This window comes from Halyomorpha halys, unplaced genomic scaffold (assembly GCF_000696795.3).
Source record: "Halyomorpha halys isolate HHAL.00 unplaced genomic scaffold, Hhal_1.1 Scaffold1061.1, whole genome shotgun sequence".
Lineage (NCBI taxonomy): Eukaryota > Metazoa > Arthropoda > Insecta > Hemiptera > Pentatomidae > Halyomorpha > Halyomorpha halys.
In genome coordinates this window covers 249,920-266,358 of record NW_027108576.1, presented here as the reverse complement: position 1 = coordinate 266,358, position 16,439 = coordinate 249,920, and the positions used below count along the sequence as shown (strand labels likewise).

The 16,439-nt window shown below is 29.2% G+C and overlaps 1 protein-coding gene across 1 annotated transcript in view; it reads left to right on the top strand.

Annotated features, from left to right (window-relative positions):
• The first annotated feature begins 1,535 nt into the window (after positions 1 to 1,535).
• LOC106688140 (myotubularin-related protein 9) overlaps positions 1,536 to 16,439 on the top strand; it is a 17,239-nt gene continuing 2,335 nt past the window's right edge. The window contains exons 1-10 of the mRNA XM_014432464.3: positions 1,536 to 1,855; positions 3,234 to 3,380; positions 3,606 to 3,771; positions 4,023 to 4,171; positions 8,059 to 8,184; positions 9,807 to 9,956; positions 11,041 to 11,152; positions 12,464 to 12,585; positions 12,703 to 12,809; positions 14,155 to 14,384. Coding sequence (XP_014287950.1) covers positions 3,234 to 3,380; positions 3,606 to 3,771; positions 4,023 to 4,171; positions 8,059 to 8,184; positions 9,807 to 9,956; positions 11,041 to 11,152; positions 12,464 to 12,585; positions 12,703 to 12,809; positions 14,155 to 14,384 — 1,309 coding nt within the window. The 5' untranslated portion in view covers positions 1,536 to 1,855. The remainder of the gene's footprint in view (positions 1,856 to 3,233; positions 3,381 to 3,605; positions 3,772 to 4,022; positions 4,172 to 8,058; positions 8,185 to 9,806; positions 9,957 to 11,040; positions 11,153 to 12,463; positions 12,586 to 12,702; positions 12,810 to 14,154; positions 14,385 to 16,439) is intronic.

Sequence of the window (16,439 nt, the reverse complement as noted above, 5' to 3'; positions counted from 1 at the left end):
ACGCACCCCCAAGGAATACTAAACTTTATACTATAAGTGAGCAATCCCCGGGCCGCGAGAAATTTTGAAAAATCCAATTAAGAAAAAAATATTACACTACTTACTCATACTCACAGAATCGAGTTAGCGAGCAAGCCGAGTGCCGATCATTAAAGAGTGAGATGGCAAACATCAAATGGTTTGATGTGAAGGCCACCTCACTGGCGGCGCAATAAAATATTACTACTTTTCAACTGTTCTACACTAGACGATTCTAGATCATTCCTTCATTCATATAAGCGGGTGGATGGCCCGATTTGTAACTGGCTGTATTTATTCGTGGTGTTGATAAACAGTACACTGTTACTGAGGAATTGCTTGCTATACAGCCGCTAAAAGGAACCACTATAGGAGACGACATTTTTAATGAAGTTCAAAAGGTATTCACAAGTTTTGGCTTGCCATGGTCAATATAAGTTGGCGTATGCACAGATGGTGCACCTTCTATGGTCGGCTTACGTAATGGTTTCATTGGAATTTTGAGTGAAAAAACAACTGAATTAAATGTGCAAAAGGATTATTTGATAGTCCTTCATTGGATTATACACCAACAGAACTTGTGTTCCAAGTCCATTCGATGCCAGAATGTTATGAACGTGGTAGTAAAAATCATTTATTTTATTCGATCCTGAGTCAGTTCAAGGCGTTTTTGGATGAGAAATATCAGTTGAATATGACGACGTAACATATTATTGTGAAGTTAGATATGCTTAGCCATCTTAGAAAAAATATCGAAACAGTTTTACGAGCTTAGAAATGAGATAGCAGATTTATTATTTTTAAGCTTTTTAAGATTTATTATACAAATAAAAGATAAACCACTATCTGAATTGAGTGACCCGAAATGGATATGTGATTTAGCATTTCTGGTTGACCTTACAGGCTATTTGAATGATTTAAATTTGAAACTTCAAAAACAAGGACAGTTGGTAAATGATTTGTACTGCCATTTGAAAGCGTTTCAGAACAAAATGCACTTGAGGGAGGCACAGATACTGTTTCACCACGCTCACTCCATATGAAAATATTGCTTATGCTCAATATACTGAAGAACTCTAGTTAATGTCGGGACAATTTTCGAATAGATTTAGCTATTTCAAAAACATGGAAGACTGTTTCAGTTTATTTGCTACTCTAACAAAAAAGTAATGTACAAAATTATCTAATACACTTGCAAATGGAGTTGATCGAGATTCAAAAAAACTCACTCCTAAAACCTAAATTTGAAGACGTGGAGTTGTGCGAAAAAAAAAATTTTAATCCTACTATTAAACGCTGCCCACGAACGTATTTCCACATTAAGGTTTGGCCCACAACATCTCAAATTTTTTTTTTCTGTATTACATTAGAATCCAACGAAAGAAGTTAGTTTATAATTACTTCTAGGTTGCAATTTTACTGCACAATATGATGGTAGAAGATTAAGTCTCTCTTTTATCCTCCTTGTTTAATCTTTGTATACATTGACCTAATCACTCATGAGCTACACTGTTTGCTCTTAATGGTGCTGACGGATAGTGCAATCAATTTTAAATTTCTCAAACCTCTTAAGTCAAATCTTTTTACTCCAATTTTGACTTCAAGCTATAAATAAATGTTTTAGTATAAAAAAGTGATATTTAAAATACTTATACACTTCATCAACAAGAATTATTTTTAGCTTCATATTTATTTTACTTTGAAATTTTATAATATACACTCATCATGATGAAATTTCATGTGAACAAAAGTTTTGTGATAGTTAACAGTTCTCATATTATATTATTTTTATAATTCATCCAAGTTTACCTTTGAAAATAATCAACATTTTCTGCAGGTAAACAATTTGTTCATTGGTGTAAAGTAACAAGTTTTAAAGCTGAATGGAAAAACAACTACATACTGGATAAGCTCAGTAATAATATGGCTTAAATGAAAAAAATGTGTAATTACTGTTGTAACAGATGTATATATTCAATGAAATGTTTTCTTCATTGTAAAATAAAAATATATATTTTCTTAATGCTTCTTTATTGATTGATAAAGTAGAAAGTTGATATTCATATTCTGCTAAGTAGCTCATCATTGTGAGAAGTAATTCAAATATTTTATTTCTGCCCACATTTCACTTTCTTGCATTCAGGATTTGTTTTTTATTCAGGATAAATAAAAAAGAATCAGGAAAGTCTTTTAATAATTTATAATAAGGACTAGTTATATGAAATCCAACTAGAATAACAAAGGTTCTTTTTACTAGTTCAACTTTAAAATTTTAATTTTTTTTTATATAAGTATAATCCTCATTTATTTCTTTAATTTTATGATTTGTGGATCACACTAGGATGTGTCCCTTATCTCTCCACTTAATCAGACTGAAAAGTCAAAAATCAGGTGAAAAGACGGAAAGACCTAAGACACAAATCTATTATCACACTAATAACATTAAATTAATGGACCTGATTATTATAAATTGAATAAAATATACTTTATATTTTGGTGAACTGTTTAGATGTATTGGTGTCAAAATTAATTATTCATTTTCAGTTATATATCCATCAGTAAATCTGCAGTTAATCTTATGTTATAGAAATGTTCAATATTGTTGAAAAATATTTTATGTAGATTTTTAATATGGGATTCTATATTAAGCAGTGGCTCATCAACACAAAAAAAACCCGAATATACCTTAGCTGTGATTTAATTATTTAAAAAAAGTAAATTACAGAACATAATTGGTAAAAAAAACTACCTTTGATCATTTCTGTTAAGAAGTGCCATTCTATAACTATTTAATGAATAATTAATGTAAATTAAAAAAAACAAAACTAAAACAGATAGTGCCATTGCTTGATAGCAGATAGATAACATTTGGTAATAGCTTTTATTAAATTTAGTTTCTTATAATTTAAGACCTACGATGTGAGAAAAATCAAAATGTTGATGGATGGAATACCCTAAAGGCAGGTAGATCTATAATCCTACTATTTTTAGACAACAGGCTGTCCCTTATGCACTGAGTACTCAGAAGGAAATATATAATAATAGTAAAAGTGATCTAAAAAATATTAGAAATTAACCTTTTATGACTGTTAATCCTATCCTACTATTTCTTATTGTACAAGTTGTTAACTTAGTAAAATAAATAAGAAATAGAAAGATAGATAAATAAATGATTAATCAACAATTTCTGTCCACTAATTTTTTTTTCTTTCTAGATGGAATTTGCAGACCTCATCTTAGTACCTAAATTAGATAGTGTAGTTTTGCAAGCACCTTTTGCTAAGCCAAAAGATGTTTCTGTTTGTATCACTGGGCATCATATAATATTTTCTACTAGAAAACAAGGTGCAGAAGAACTTTGGGTAATTAATTTTACAAATTATTAAATTTAGTGTAAAATATCTTAGTATCCTTGATGGAATGTTTACATCACTGCATTCAAAAGATTTTTCTATGATATTGACAATATCTTATTACCAAGTAACCATCATAATAATTGTTGATAGCAAGTTGCAATGCTTGTTACAGTTTATTATATTTCTTACTAACTGGTCCAACTGGAAATTAAAGTTGCAATTTTTTTTCAGTTGATGCATGACAATATTGATACAATAGAGAAGAGATGCACTTCTGGTGTGGCAGGAGGAAGTATAATTTTAAGATGCAAAGATTTTCGTATGATTAGACTTAGCATTAAATCAAGCATAGAATTTCAGAATCTTGTCGCATCACTTGAAAGATTGACTTCCCTTGGTAATTATGACCAACTGATCACTATATCTTTCTTATTATTATTTCTATTTCTAAAAAGATTATTTTTAGAAAATATATCTTTATACATAAGATACAGTTAGATAGATGAATGAGAGAGCAAGTTGGGTTTAAGATTACCTATTAACTAAATGTTAAATTTTGTTGATTTTGGGATGAGCTTATTAATAATATAACAACTAGTTATAACATTATAACTAAAATTTATTTCTATATTGTTTACACTTTTTTAGATGACTTGAGGTTACAATATGCTTTTTTTTATCGACCTATGTATCAAATACTCGAGGACGGATGGACAGCATTTACTGTTGATTCAGAATTTAGCAAATTACTTAAAAGTGATGAATGGAGGATATCATATGTAAACTCTGATTTTTCGGTAAAGTTATCTTATAGTGTGATCTATATAATTCAAAAAGCATTGAAAGTTTTTATTGATTACTATTTATAGATTGCCAGAAGGCAATAATAGATATAGAGGTTCAGATAAGGTACCCACTGAGCCTTTTAAATACATATAATAGGGAGATAGGACAGAGCTTTCTATCCATTGCATACTGTTTTACTTTTGAAAAGCTCGTTCAAACAGTCTGGTTTCAGTGAGTGCCCTGCTGAAGGTGCTAGTAATATTAGTTTGTAATTAGTTATAAGTTATAAAATTTAGTTCAATCTAATATCTCTGTTATACTTTAAATTTTGTGTTCAAATATTAATCCTTATTGAAAAAATAATTAATTATCCTCCTCAGAAAATTCATAAACTATGCTATAAACCGTATACTCTATTCTCAGAAAAGATTGGAGTTTAAGAGAAATTTTTTATTTAATTATAAAAACTAAACAAATTTAATAATATAAGTAATTAGTTGATACTGTTAGTATGATTGAATTCAATGAATCCCAATCCAATTAAGTTTTAAATTTTATAAGAAATCAACTGATAAAGATTGTATATTCCTACTTCTGTTATTTCAGTGTTCGGTCGTAAAATGTTGTATCTGGCGTTTATTGTGAATTGAAATGTTTGGGTTCATCGGACTTTTAAGGCTCATTGCATAGATTTTTAAAAGAATTTTTAGGAAATTTATATTTTTAGAGGAATGATGGTGGGATTAAATTGATGTTAAGTGACTCTTGTTTTAAGATAAAATGTTGTTTTTTCTGTGTCTGTTGTACAGAAACATTTCAACATTCTGTAATTTTCATTTTCACTTACGATATTTTACAGCCAAGTACCTCTATTATCATAAACCAACATTGTCCGATATTTTTTCACAGTATCTTTTAGCAATTGATAAACTCATTCCTTGGATAAGTTACCTACCTTTTAAGTTTTCAGTAATGCTGTTAAATATATTTAGATTTATTATAAAAGTAGTATTCCTTATGTTACATTTAATATAAGGAAGATGGTCAAGGTGCAGTAAAAAAGAAAGTGAAATAGTTCAAAACTATTTATTAAGGACCAACCTTTGACCCCACTTTGCAGGGCTAAAAACAAGGTACAAAAACACTGTTTACAATATTTTTAGTTTTTTGTGTCTTTTTTTTAGCCCCAATGAAGCTCTGCAAACTGGGGTGACCCATTGGTGCTTAATAAATAGGTTTGTACTGTTGGAGTTGCTTTTTGGCTACACCCGAACCATCTTTCTTATATAAATTACACATGTACAATTAAGGATCTTCCTAAAAGTATTTAAACTATACAGGTATAATACAGTTTTAGGTGAAGGAATAGTAACTTAAATAAATATTTTAACTAATCCACCAATGATATACTATAACATTTATTTCAAGAACATTCCAGTGAGTAAACCATCTTTAGGTATGTCATACAAAAGATTCTTAAATTTACTTTGTATTGTACAAAATATTCAATGAAATGCTGAATCATTGTTGACATACATGTGATAGTGTATAAATAAATTTATCTCTTCACTGTGTGAATTGAATTAATATACCATCAGAAATTTTTTGTGTTATAAAATACTTCATTTGCAAACTTCAACCACATTATGTAAATAATAATATGCAATCAGCTGGTTAGGATAGATATATGATGTGTTTGAACGTAAAACATGGCAACTGACAAAATTAAAACTTTTATAATGTTAATTTTTTTGTTAATTACCATGTTTTACCTTTAATCATGGGTTATTTACCATAACTTAATATCTACATTATTCTCTTAAGAAAACAAATTTCCTGAAGATTCTTTCACCAAAATCAGTCTTAAAAAAGTCGGTGATGCCAAAAACTTCTTTACCTACCATTTTTTACAACCGAACACCTCATATCACTACTTAAATATTGTTTATTTATGTTAGTACTGACTAAATAACTAAGTCTGTCTGCCATTTCAGGTTCAAAAGTTAACAAACATTATTGAAAAAACTTGAGCGAGTTCCATAGCCCAGTTATCTATCAAACATATAACGTAATATAGCTATTTAGTTATCTAAAGTATGTGTGCTGACTGTTAAATATTTAAAGATTTGTGAACTATTCTGATATCATAGCAGCCAAGTTTCAGCAGTCGTCATGTTTTTGGAAAACGACCTGAATTAGAGTTACGCACTAATTATTGAACATTTTAGTTAATTTTTTTACTATTAGAAATGATAAAACATTATTCTGTTTTGAATATTAAATTAGAAGAAATAGTTACTTATCTTTGATTTTTAAGACTAACAATTCTGGAATTTAAAGAAAATTTATTATCAATCTGTTTTCATAAATGAATTAATTTTCTTTTAGAATAACTGAGCTGTGGTCACAGAAAAGCATAGTTAGTAGTAAATTATCTATGAATGATCACCTTTACCTTAATACATCAATTACTATCATGGTAGAAGATGATTCATTTGGCTTTGGGTCTTTGAAAGTTGTTGAGGAGTTTTTTTTTCTATTTATTAAAATCTTGGTATCAGTATGGGCACTGATTTAATATACTCAAAGCTCAATTCCAATGTTTGTTTTTTTTAGTTTTTTGTAATTAATTTTTTTGTTGGTGTTATGAATATTTTATATTTTTTGTTTAAAGGAGGTGTTTAGCTTGCTCCACCTCTGTCTTTCTCAGACTGTAAGTTAAAAAAAAACTTATTGCACATAGTTCTACAGTTTCTACAATTACAGTCTTTATCTATGTTATGCTGTGTGTTATTCTGTCTATTCAAAGCCTGCTTATTGTGTAATTCAAATTATGTAGAGATTCCCTTCTGACCTTAGGATTTATAATGCTAGACTCACAGGAACGCAGTCACTATAAACATGAATTAATCTGGAAAATAATTTATACAACTTCATCACCAAGCAGGTTCTCAATAACTTTATTAGTTTAATTTCTAAAAATTTGCCTGGGTTTGTTGGGCTGCAAAAAGTCGTTTACTTTTATAAAAAACAGTAAATCCTAACAATAAAATCATTTTGATACTAAGGAGATATAAAACTCAAAATCTAACTTATTTAAAAGTTATAGATTAATCACCAACAAATATCAGTTCAAATTTATTTATTTATGTGAGCGAATGATGCCAGGATGGGAGAAACTCATTGATTATAAGTATCTCACTGGAATTTATTCTCAAATAGTTTGTAATATTCATACCAAAACCCTAACACATTATTGAGGCAACTGTAAGTGTCTGAGAAAGAAGTATTAAGTCATAAACGCTATTCTGTATTGACAGGTTGTGCTAGATATGGTACCTGCCATTGCTTTCGTATTTTATCTCTTGCTATGGGACACAAGCTATCATTCACCATATTCCTTTTTCCAGATTTTGTGGACAAGATGCAACAATTACATTATTATTTACTAGAAAATGTGTTACTAATAGAGTAGATGAGGATGAAGTGGTGTCTGTTGACTTCTATTTTAATATTAGAAATTTCAGGAGCACTAACTAATGTATTTATTTTTGTGGTTTTTCAAGTCACAAATAATCAGCAATTTATTTTTATAAGGATGATATTTTAGCAGACTATATCACAGGATTTTGAAATATTTAGGATGGTAAAAGTATCCTAAGAGATTCTCTTTCATTCTTTCAAAATTCTTGTCTCTTTGCTTGACGTTTTAGCAATTTGTGTCAGTTTTAAACCTATCATTTCAGAACCGTGTAGAGAATCAGGCATCTCCAAAGAAGCAACATGATAATTTATAATATAAATAATTTAAACAAAAGAAACCATTGTGAATATTAATTAATAACAATAAAATTGTAATAAATTTATTCCCTACTCATTGTATGATCAATGCTTGCAGATATGCCCTTCCTACCCAAAAGCAGTTGTTGTACCAAAAGCTATAGACGATGAAACATTAATTGCTGCATCGCGCTTTAGAGAAGGAGGTCGTTTTCCTGTACTAAGTTACCGACATGAATGTGGGGTAAGAAATATTTCTTTATTACCAATTATCTAAAAAACAGAAACATTTTATTTTTTTTCATTACTTGATGCCTTTTCTTTCACTCACTCAATTCTATCCATCTAGCCTTCCCTGATAAGGAGATATAGCATACCTGTTATATATCTTTATTCCTCTGCAGCAAACCTACCACACATACTGCAATGTTCTGTTGCATAACAATTTACAGTCTAAACTGATTTCCTATAAAGTGCTGCACACCTGTTATGCAACACCCCTAACCATCATACACCATCAGCAGCATTGTGCAATGCCTGTTTGTTGAGTTGTAATAACTGTTTTGAGCAGAGAAATGGCTGTTGATGAAAATATTTTTTTGGAATTGATTGAAGAATTACTGGAAATTTCTCAAAGAATATACTCCGATTGGCATTTCCTGGCAATAATGAAATTTATTCTTTCTGTCCAAATTTTATGTTTCATGTAAATTTTGGCTTGGTTTTTTTTGTTTCATTACTTTTTTTAATAAGTGTGACTTTAAATTTTCATTTAAAATGTCTCGTATCATTTATGTTGCTTATTTTCACTAGTTGATACACTAGAAAAAAAATTAATCCATAGATGTATTAGGTCCCTCCTTGCAATGATGACCTATTGTTCCAAGTGTTTTTAATTTAAGGGGCCGTGGAGATCAATGATGCCACCCATGGGGTACGATGTGTCAGGCCCTCTTAAATTATAACAACAACCTATTGTTCTAAGTGTTTTTGATTTGCGAAGCAGTGGGGATTCACCAATGCCATAGTTATTCTCAGTCAGTTTTTTGCATTTATTTATATTATTCACGCTTGAGAGAGAGAGCTATGGGAAGGAGAACTAATAATATACTTAACAATTAATAAATTGCAATAAAAATCATACAAAAAATTATACATTTAAATACAAAACTTAATCACAAAATTCTTTATCCTTCTTTTAAGTCTTCTTTGGGCTAATTTTTAAAATATTTTTTCAGATAAAACAATTTTTTGAAGGGCTATCTTAATTTCTATATAAAATTACATATAAAAAAGCATGTAAGATCTTTTAATATTTAAAATTTCTAATCGATAATCTTCCTTACACTGCAGTCCAATTTACTACTATCAAAAAGGAAATTCCAGACAAAGAAGATGAATATTGTTGCTTACAGAAAAAAAGATTATTCAATATAGAAATCATTCCTCTAAACTAGCAATGAGTCCCAGGATTAAGCCTTCATAATATGGACGTCGGGAAAAAGCATTAAAAAGTGTTTTTTTTTTTATTTCAACTTCATATTAGACATCTCAGGTCATTTCAAATCCACAGGTTTATTTTTGATTGCATGTTCCGGAGGGTTATGTCTTACAGATCCATTAGGCATTTCACTTTATTTCTTTGCGTCTTTCTAATAATTAATTTTCAAAGCTTTTTCATATTTTGGTTGTCTCCAGTTAATTTTTGCTTTGAAGTCTGTAACCATTAACTGTAAGGAAAATTTCAATATTTTTGTTTCAAGAGTAGTATCTATGAAATGCCTTATAACTTTATGGTTTTATTAGTTTACTGATTATTTCATTTAAAGAAGATGAACTTTGATAATTTTATTTTGTCGATCGCAGGCAGCTCTGCTGAGAAGTAGCCAGCCCCAACCTGGGCCCAATAACAAGAGGTGTAGGGAAGATGAGAGGCTAATCAATTATGTACTAGGAGGTGGAAAACGGGGCTTCATAGTTGATACAAGAACCCTCAATCTAGCCCAAACAGCAAAGGTAGTGTATATGGATATTATCATTGTGTTAATCTTGAGCTATATTGATAAGGAAAGAATATTTTAATAAATTATTTGGTGTATGATTACATTATTGTGAAGAATACATGAGCCAACACTACTGTAATTCAATTTTTTTTTCTGATCATACTTATAGTGAGAGTAAAAAATATTTAGAATATCCTGAGGCTTCTATTTTTAGTTATTTTTATTACTTAATTTTTTTAGGATTTGTTGATGTTAAGAGGACTATAAACAATAATAAAAAACCAAATTTGCAACAAAATAATTTTATTTTACTCGTTTTTAATATAGTAGTAGAAAAATATTAAACTAGATAGTTGACCGTAGATTAATGATTGGAGAAGTTTGTCAGGGGGTGCGGTCAGCAAAGAACAACATAAATAAACAAAACCATATTTATTTATTTTATGCCGACGTTTAATATATGCCGAGAATTTTTTAATAGATTGTTTGGTATTTTATTACGTTAAACTGAAGAATACAAGAGCCAACAGTGTTAACTTTTTCCCCAATTCATTTTAATTTTGAATATTGGATTTCATAATTTCATAAACTGGTTTAAACATCACTTCCTGATGAAGAAATGTTTGGAACATAAAATAATATTGAGGATAAGTGGGAATATAAACAGTTGATACAATTAAACAATTAAAAATTATGATTTATAAATACTTGTGACATCTGTATGTTTGATATTTCTCTAATGTTATGTTAAAAACGAGTAAAATACAATTATTTTTGTCATGAATTTTATTTTTTTGTTATAGATTAGCAACCTCTTAACATCAAAAAACTAAAAAAATATATATAAATTAATAGAACTCAAATGAAATTCCGAATACATTTCACACCGAGTATATGTTTATTTCAAAAACTACCGGTCTTGTCTATTGATGTCTGCTAAATGTTATTGAAATTACATTTGCCAAAAAATAGAACTTAATCAATTTTAGGATAGATCATAAAAAAGTTTGATTAAAAAAAGAATGATAATCATTTAACAACTTTTTAAATAATTAGATTAAAAAATAAGGATAGATTCTAATTTTTTTTTTTTCCAGTCCCGTGGAGGAGGATATGAAATAGAAATTTATTATCCTCAATGGAAACGTATAAACAACCCAATAGACAAAGTCAGCAATCTTCTTGATTCACTTACTAAGTTAGTAGATGGTAGGTGCACATGATATTTACCAATCAATTTTAAGAATGATTTAAGGTCTTTAGATTACTATTACTAGTTTCAAATTATTATTTTTAATTTAGATATTGGTTTTAACACTCTCAGTGTGGAAGGACATTAGATGGTGTTCTTCTGTTCTTTGCCCTGAAACATTTGGTCCTAAGGTGAGGTCTATACTTCTTCTTTTTCCCTATTGGTTCTGTTGCATCATCTGGGGGGGGGGATTCAAAATTCCATTCCCAGTTACTAGCACTTAAAGCTGTAGTGGCTTACAACATAGGAAATCCAACTTTATCTCGAAGACTGAAACCCAAACTAATGCTAGACCTTCAGTTATCAACGCAAAAGTTATTGCGGCTATCTTCAAGGACTATTAATAACATCTTTAATTATACATACATTTTTAACTACTTTAACAAAAAATATTACCTTATAAAATAGCATGCCTTAAATATAAATTTATACCTCACATCCAATAATTTAAAAACATTTTGTAGGCTATCCTGCCCAGACCTGCAGGCATGTTATTTTATTAGTAATAATGTTGTTTGTTAAAAATGTATGTATAATCAAAGCTGTTACTTATAAATTGTCCTTGAGGATGGTTGAATTGGCTGAAACGTTGGACTTCTTAAGAAATAATAACGAGTGTTTTGAGACTTAACTTGGATACAATTTATTTTATTCAAACAATAATCCTTTTTTTTTCTCTTCTTACATTACATCATTATTATTATTTATTTATTTTAATGATTTATCTATATTATTTATAATTATAACACTGTAAATAGTTAGGGGTGTCTTGTGCACGAGTCTATACTCCCCCATTATCAATTGTTAAAAGAAAATAAAACTATTAAAATCGCCATGTAAGGCCCACCAGGCCGATTTAAGTGAGTACTATAAGTAGCCGCAATTGTCTTCTAGCTTTGAAATTATGTATTTCATTTTTTTTTTCCAATGAGCCTAGACGAAATGGCAGGGGTAGGGGTATTTCACAAAATCATGTCCACATCGAGAGTGTTAATTATACAGATACTTTTTTATTTAAAGAATAATGACATGAAGTTTGAAATTAGTAAGTGATTTATTAATCTTTCATCATGTTTATGTATATCAAACATTTACTCTGTTCCACACTTTTTTAAGCAAGGTGTGGGGTCTAAAATTTTAATATCTCGCCATTACTGGACAAAAGAAATAATTGTTTTAATTTAATTTTATATCAAAAATGTATTGTCACATAAAAAAAAAAAAAAAAAAAAAAAAAAAAAATGAATTTTAAGGAAGTTTTATTTTAGCTTGTAATGACCCCTCGCTTTCATCTGACAAATGGCTCTCCAAACTTGACGGAAGTAATTGGATGACTTACCTCAAAGATTCATTGAACTGTGCTTGCCTCGTTGCTCAGTTTCTGGATCAGGTATTTAGCAATTTTTTATTATTTTGTCATCTTTTCAATATATTTAAGAATTAAGATTATTTTTTTCAAAAGTAATCCTTAATATAATTGTCCTTAACTTGTAGTGATCGCTTTCAGGAGGGTGCTTCAGTTTTAGTTCATGGTGCAGAAGGTACAGATGCGACACTACTAGTTACTTCTCTGACTCAAATTATATTAAATCCGGATTGCAGGACCGTAAGAGGGTAATCATTTATAACATAACTTTAAGATTAGCAGATCTTATATATTAAAATATGTTGTATCAAGTATTGAATCAACTAGTAGGGAAGGGAGTGAAGTCGAAAAATATTTTAATGCAATTTTATCATTTGGACCAAGGCTCACCATTAGGTGATAAAAAGCATTATGTGGTTACATTGGCAACAAGACATTTGAAATTGTACATTTTCCATTACACTGGGTGAAAAATTTCCTGTTTTAAATAACTGTTTCTAATGTAAGATAAGACCATCGCTAAATCAGGTTTTAGATGGCAGGTGGCTCAAGAAGCCTCCATTTTTATTTTTGGTATTACGATCTCCTCTTGAGAGATTGTGACATTTTGTTTATTCAATTTAAAATTAGATCTTCTATTGAAATCCCTACAATAGGAGAACTACAAGAGGTTATAAAGTTGACTTCACTACCAAAAGAAACTTCATCTTCTACACCTATCAAGTTTCAATTTTGAAATTCTTGAAACTTGAAACAATAGGGATATGTAGAAGGGAGAGTATGAGATATCCTGTTTTTAAATTAATATAATTCTTATTGGAGAAGATGGTCGAATTGGAGACAATAGTTTTTGTTTATTTATTTTGTTCTTTGCTGACCGCACCCCCCGACCATCTTCTCCAATCAGTAATCTACAGTCAACTATCTACACCTCATTAATATATTTCTTATCTAAAACATACTAATAATAATTTTTCAGATTAATTTTGTATTTTTAGTTACGTCTATATGTTTTTATGTACTAATAAATAACATTGATGCTTATTTTCTTTAAAATGATTGTTTTTTTTTAGGTGAAAGGTTTTGAATCTAAAAGTTATTCTGTGGTTTCAAATGCTGAAATCAGGAGATATTTTATAATTAAGTGTTTCTTAATTTTTATAATTTTATAATATATTTAATTTTTATAATATGTTTATAATATTTCTTAACGCCTTCTTACTGCCCTATATAACAATGAAAATACTTTCATTGAATTCCGTTAACCATTTTTTTGTGATCATGTGACAAAGTGATATAACTGATCTATAATATAATTTACAAGTGTTTTTCTATTTATGAGATATTAAATGTAATATTATTTTTTTTATTTAACCTTTCCTTTTGAATAATATCATAATATGAACTTCATAATTAATTTAATTTGTTTATCATGTAAACTTTACCATTGCAATAAATTACACTTATTTAATTAACAATTTATTTTAATCAAACATTTTGTGTATAATTGTTTCTTTAATTTTCCATTTTAACATATACTTCATATTCCTTGTTTCATCTTTTTTTAATTTCTTCTCTACTTTTGTTTTCAAGGTTCGAAGCTGTCATCGAGAGAGAGTGGATTCAAGCTGGATATCCATTTGGCAAGCGTCACGCTCATTCAGCATTTTGCCCACCACATTTAAGAACAAAATCTATCGCTCCTACATTCCTGCTCTTTTTAGACTGTGTTTACCAGATACATTACCAGTTTCCTTCTAGTTTCGAATTTTTACCATTTTTTCTAATTACTCTCTTTGAGAATTCATACTATTCTCAATTTGGTACGTTTATATATATTTATATTTTTAAATTTATTAAACAAATGATTGAAAAAGTAGTTATTAAGTAAGAGTTTATTTATATTAATAGGGCATAAAAATGTTGTGTTATGAATGGTTTGCCTCTGCCTTCATTTAGGTTATGTTATTATTAATTTTTTAAAAAATCTTTTTACTTTCCATGTTTAATTAAAAATCATTGTGGCAAATTTTTATTCAATTCAGTAGGGTTTCAAGAAAAGAAAAAAAAAAGGCATTAAGACGAAGATTGAAAACAAATTGTAAAAAAAAAAACTTATAGGGTATTCAATGCGAGATTTTAGAGGATAATAGCAGGAAGGCTAGAGTTGACTTTAGGGCTTTGTTTAGACTTCTATGGAGCTGAAAAATAGGAGGGAGGGAGGTCAAGTTTTTTTTGTTTTTGTTTCCAAAATGTTTTGTCATAGCTTAAAATAATGACGATTTGAAGTGCAATAAAATATAAAAATAATGTTCCTATTATTTATTTTCATATCTGTAGTAGTTTAGGAAATATACACTAGTCAATTATCAAAGTAATATATTTAAAAAAAAAATGTTATTTTAATTAGCAAATCTTTGTAATCAACCAAAAACAATTATTTTTTTAATCCCTTTCCAGATAAAATTTGAGGTTATACACTTCAAGATGAGTCTAATTCAAAATCTAATTAAAAAAACACCTTTCCATCTGCTCTACTACCACATTTTTTTCTCCCAGACAGATTTTGCACTGCTGACGCACAGGTCACCCTAGGATGATTGTCAAATTCTGTTTTACTATCTTCTATTTTATTTTAAAATGATGTCTGAATCACTTTCAAAAACACTTTATATACTTACTCAAATCAGCTGTTTTCAAATCATTTTATTTAATGTTGGATGGTAAGGTTTAGTCCTGAAGATCATTCAGGAATGGCCAGTGACTTTTGTGCCAAATCTAAAAAAAATTCATTAAACAAATAATAACTGTTTCCTCCTAGCAGAAAAGTAGTTGCCAGCAGAGGGCAGATGGATGGGTTTCTTACACGGTTTTTGGTTTAACTTATTTGGTTGCATAAAAACCTCAAATAGTAAAAGGTGAGTAAATAATTGTTTCGCATTGAAACCTCTTTAAGTGTGGTAGAGGGAATTGGCCTGGATCAGACGAAAAAGTGTAATACTTCCCGTTCTCCTCCTACATTCATGTTTATCCTGTAGTCTTATTAAACACTAGACACCTGAGCATTATTTAATTTAATAAATACTTTAATTTGTTTCTTGAAATAAAGTAATTTCTGAGATAACATTTAAAATGCGTGAATACTGGAGATAAAGTACATTACATGGAGATACTTTACAACCATTTCAGAAACTGTCAGTGTCATGGTTGTAAAGTTTCACCATTTAAACAATTTGTTAATTCAAAAATAGCTTCACTGCCAGTACATGTAGTGTCAACTATCATGCCAGACTTAGTGTAATAATACTACTATGGTAGTAAACACTGTCATGATGGGGACTATCATACAGTCTACACCATACCAACGGCTACAATACTTGTAAAGTATGCGTTTTTTATGTCTACTATTCATGGATTTTAAACATTATTTAAGAAATTTCTTTTTAAATGAATGATTATTTCAAGAAATAAATATAATTTGAGGTTATTTCATGGAATAATCATTTTTAACTAAATAAGTCATTGCCATCAATGAAGTGCTCTCATTATTTAGAAAATATAATTGGTGAGAGATAGAAGAAGGTTAAGACGGGTGAGCTAATATGTTCTTCATAGGGACTAGGAACAATGGTTATGGATGTGAAAATATGACTCATGCCTTAGTGTCAATCTATCACTGAAAAAATCCAAAACTTTTTATTTGTTCCATTTTAGTGTTACTGCTACTTGTTGGCAACAGCAATGAAGTAACACATAAACATCTATACAGTTACATTCCAACCTGTCTCTAATTCTACATACCCGCAAAGTTTTAGTGATAATATCCACTTTTTGAACTCAGGATGTTATTCCGAAACAGTTAAACTAAATAAGGCTGT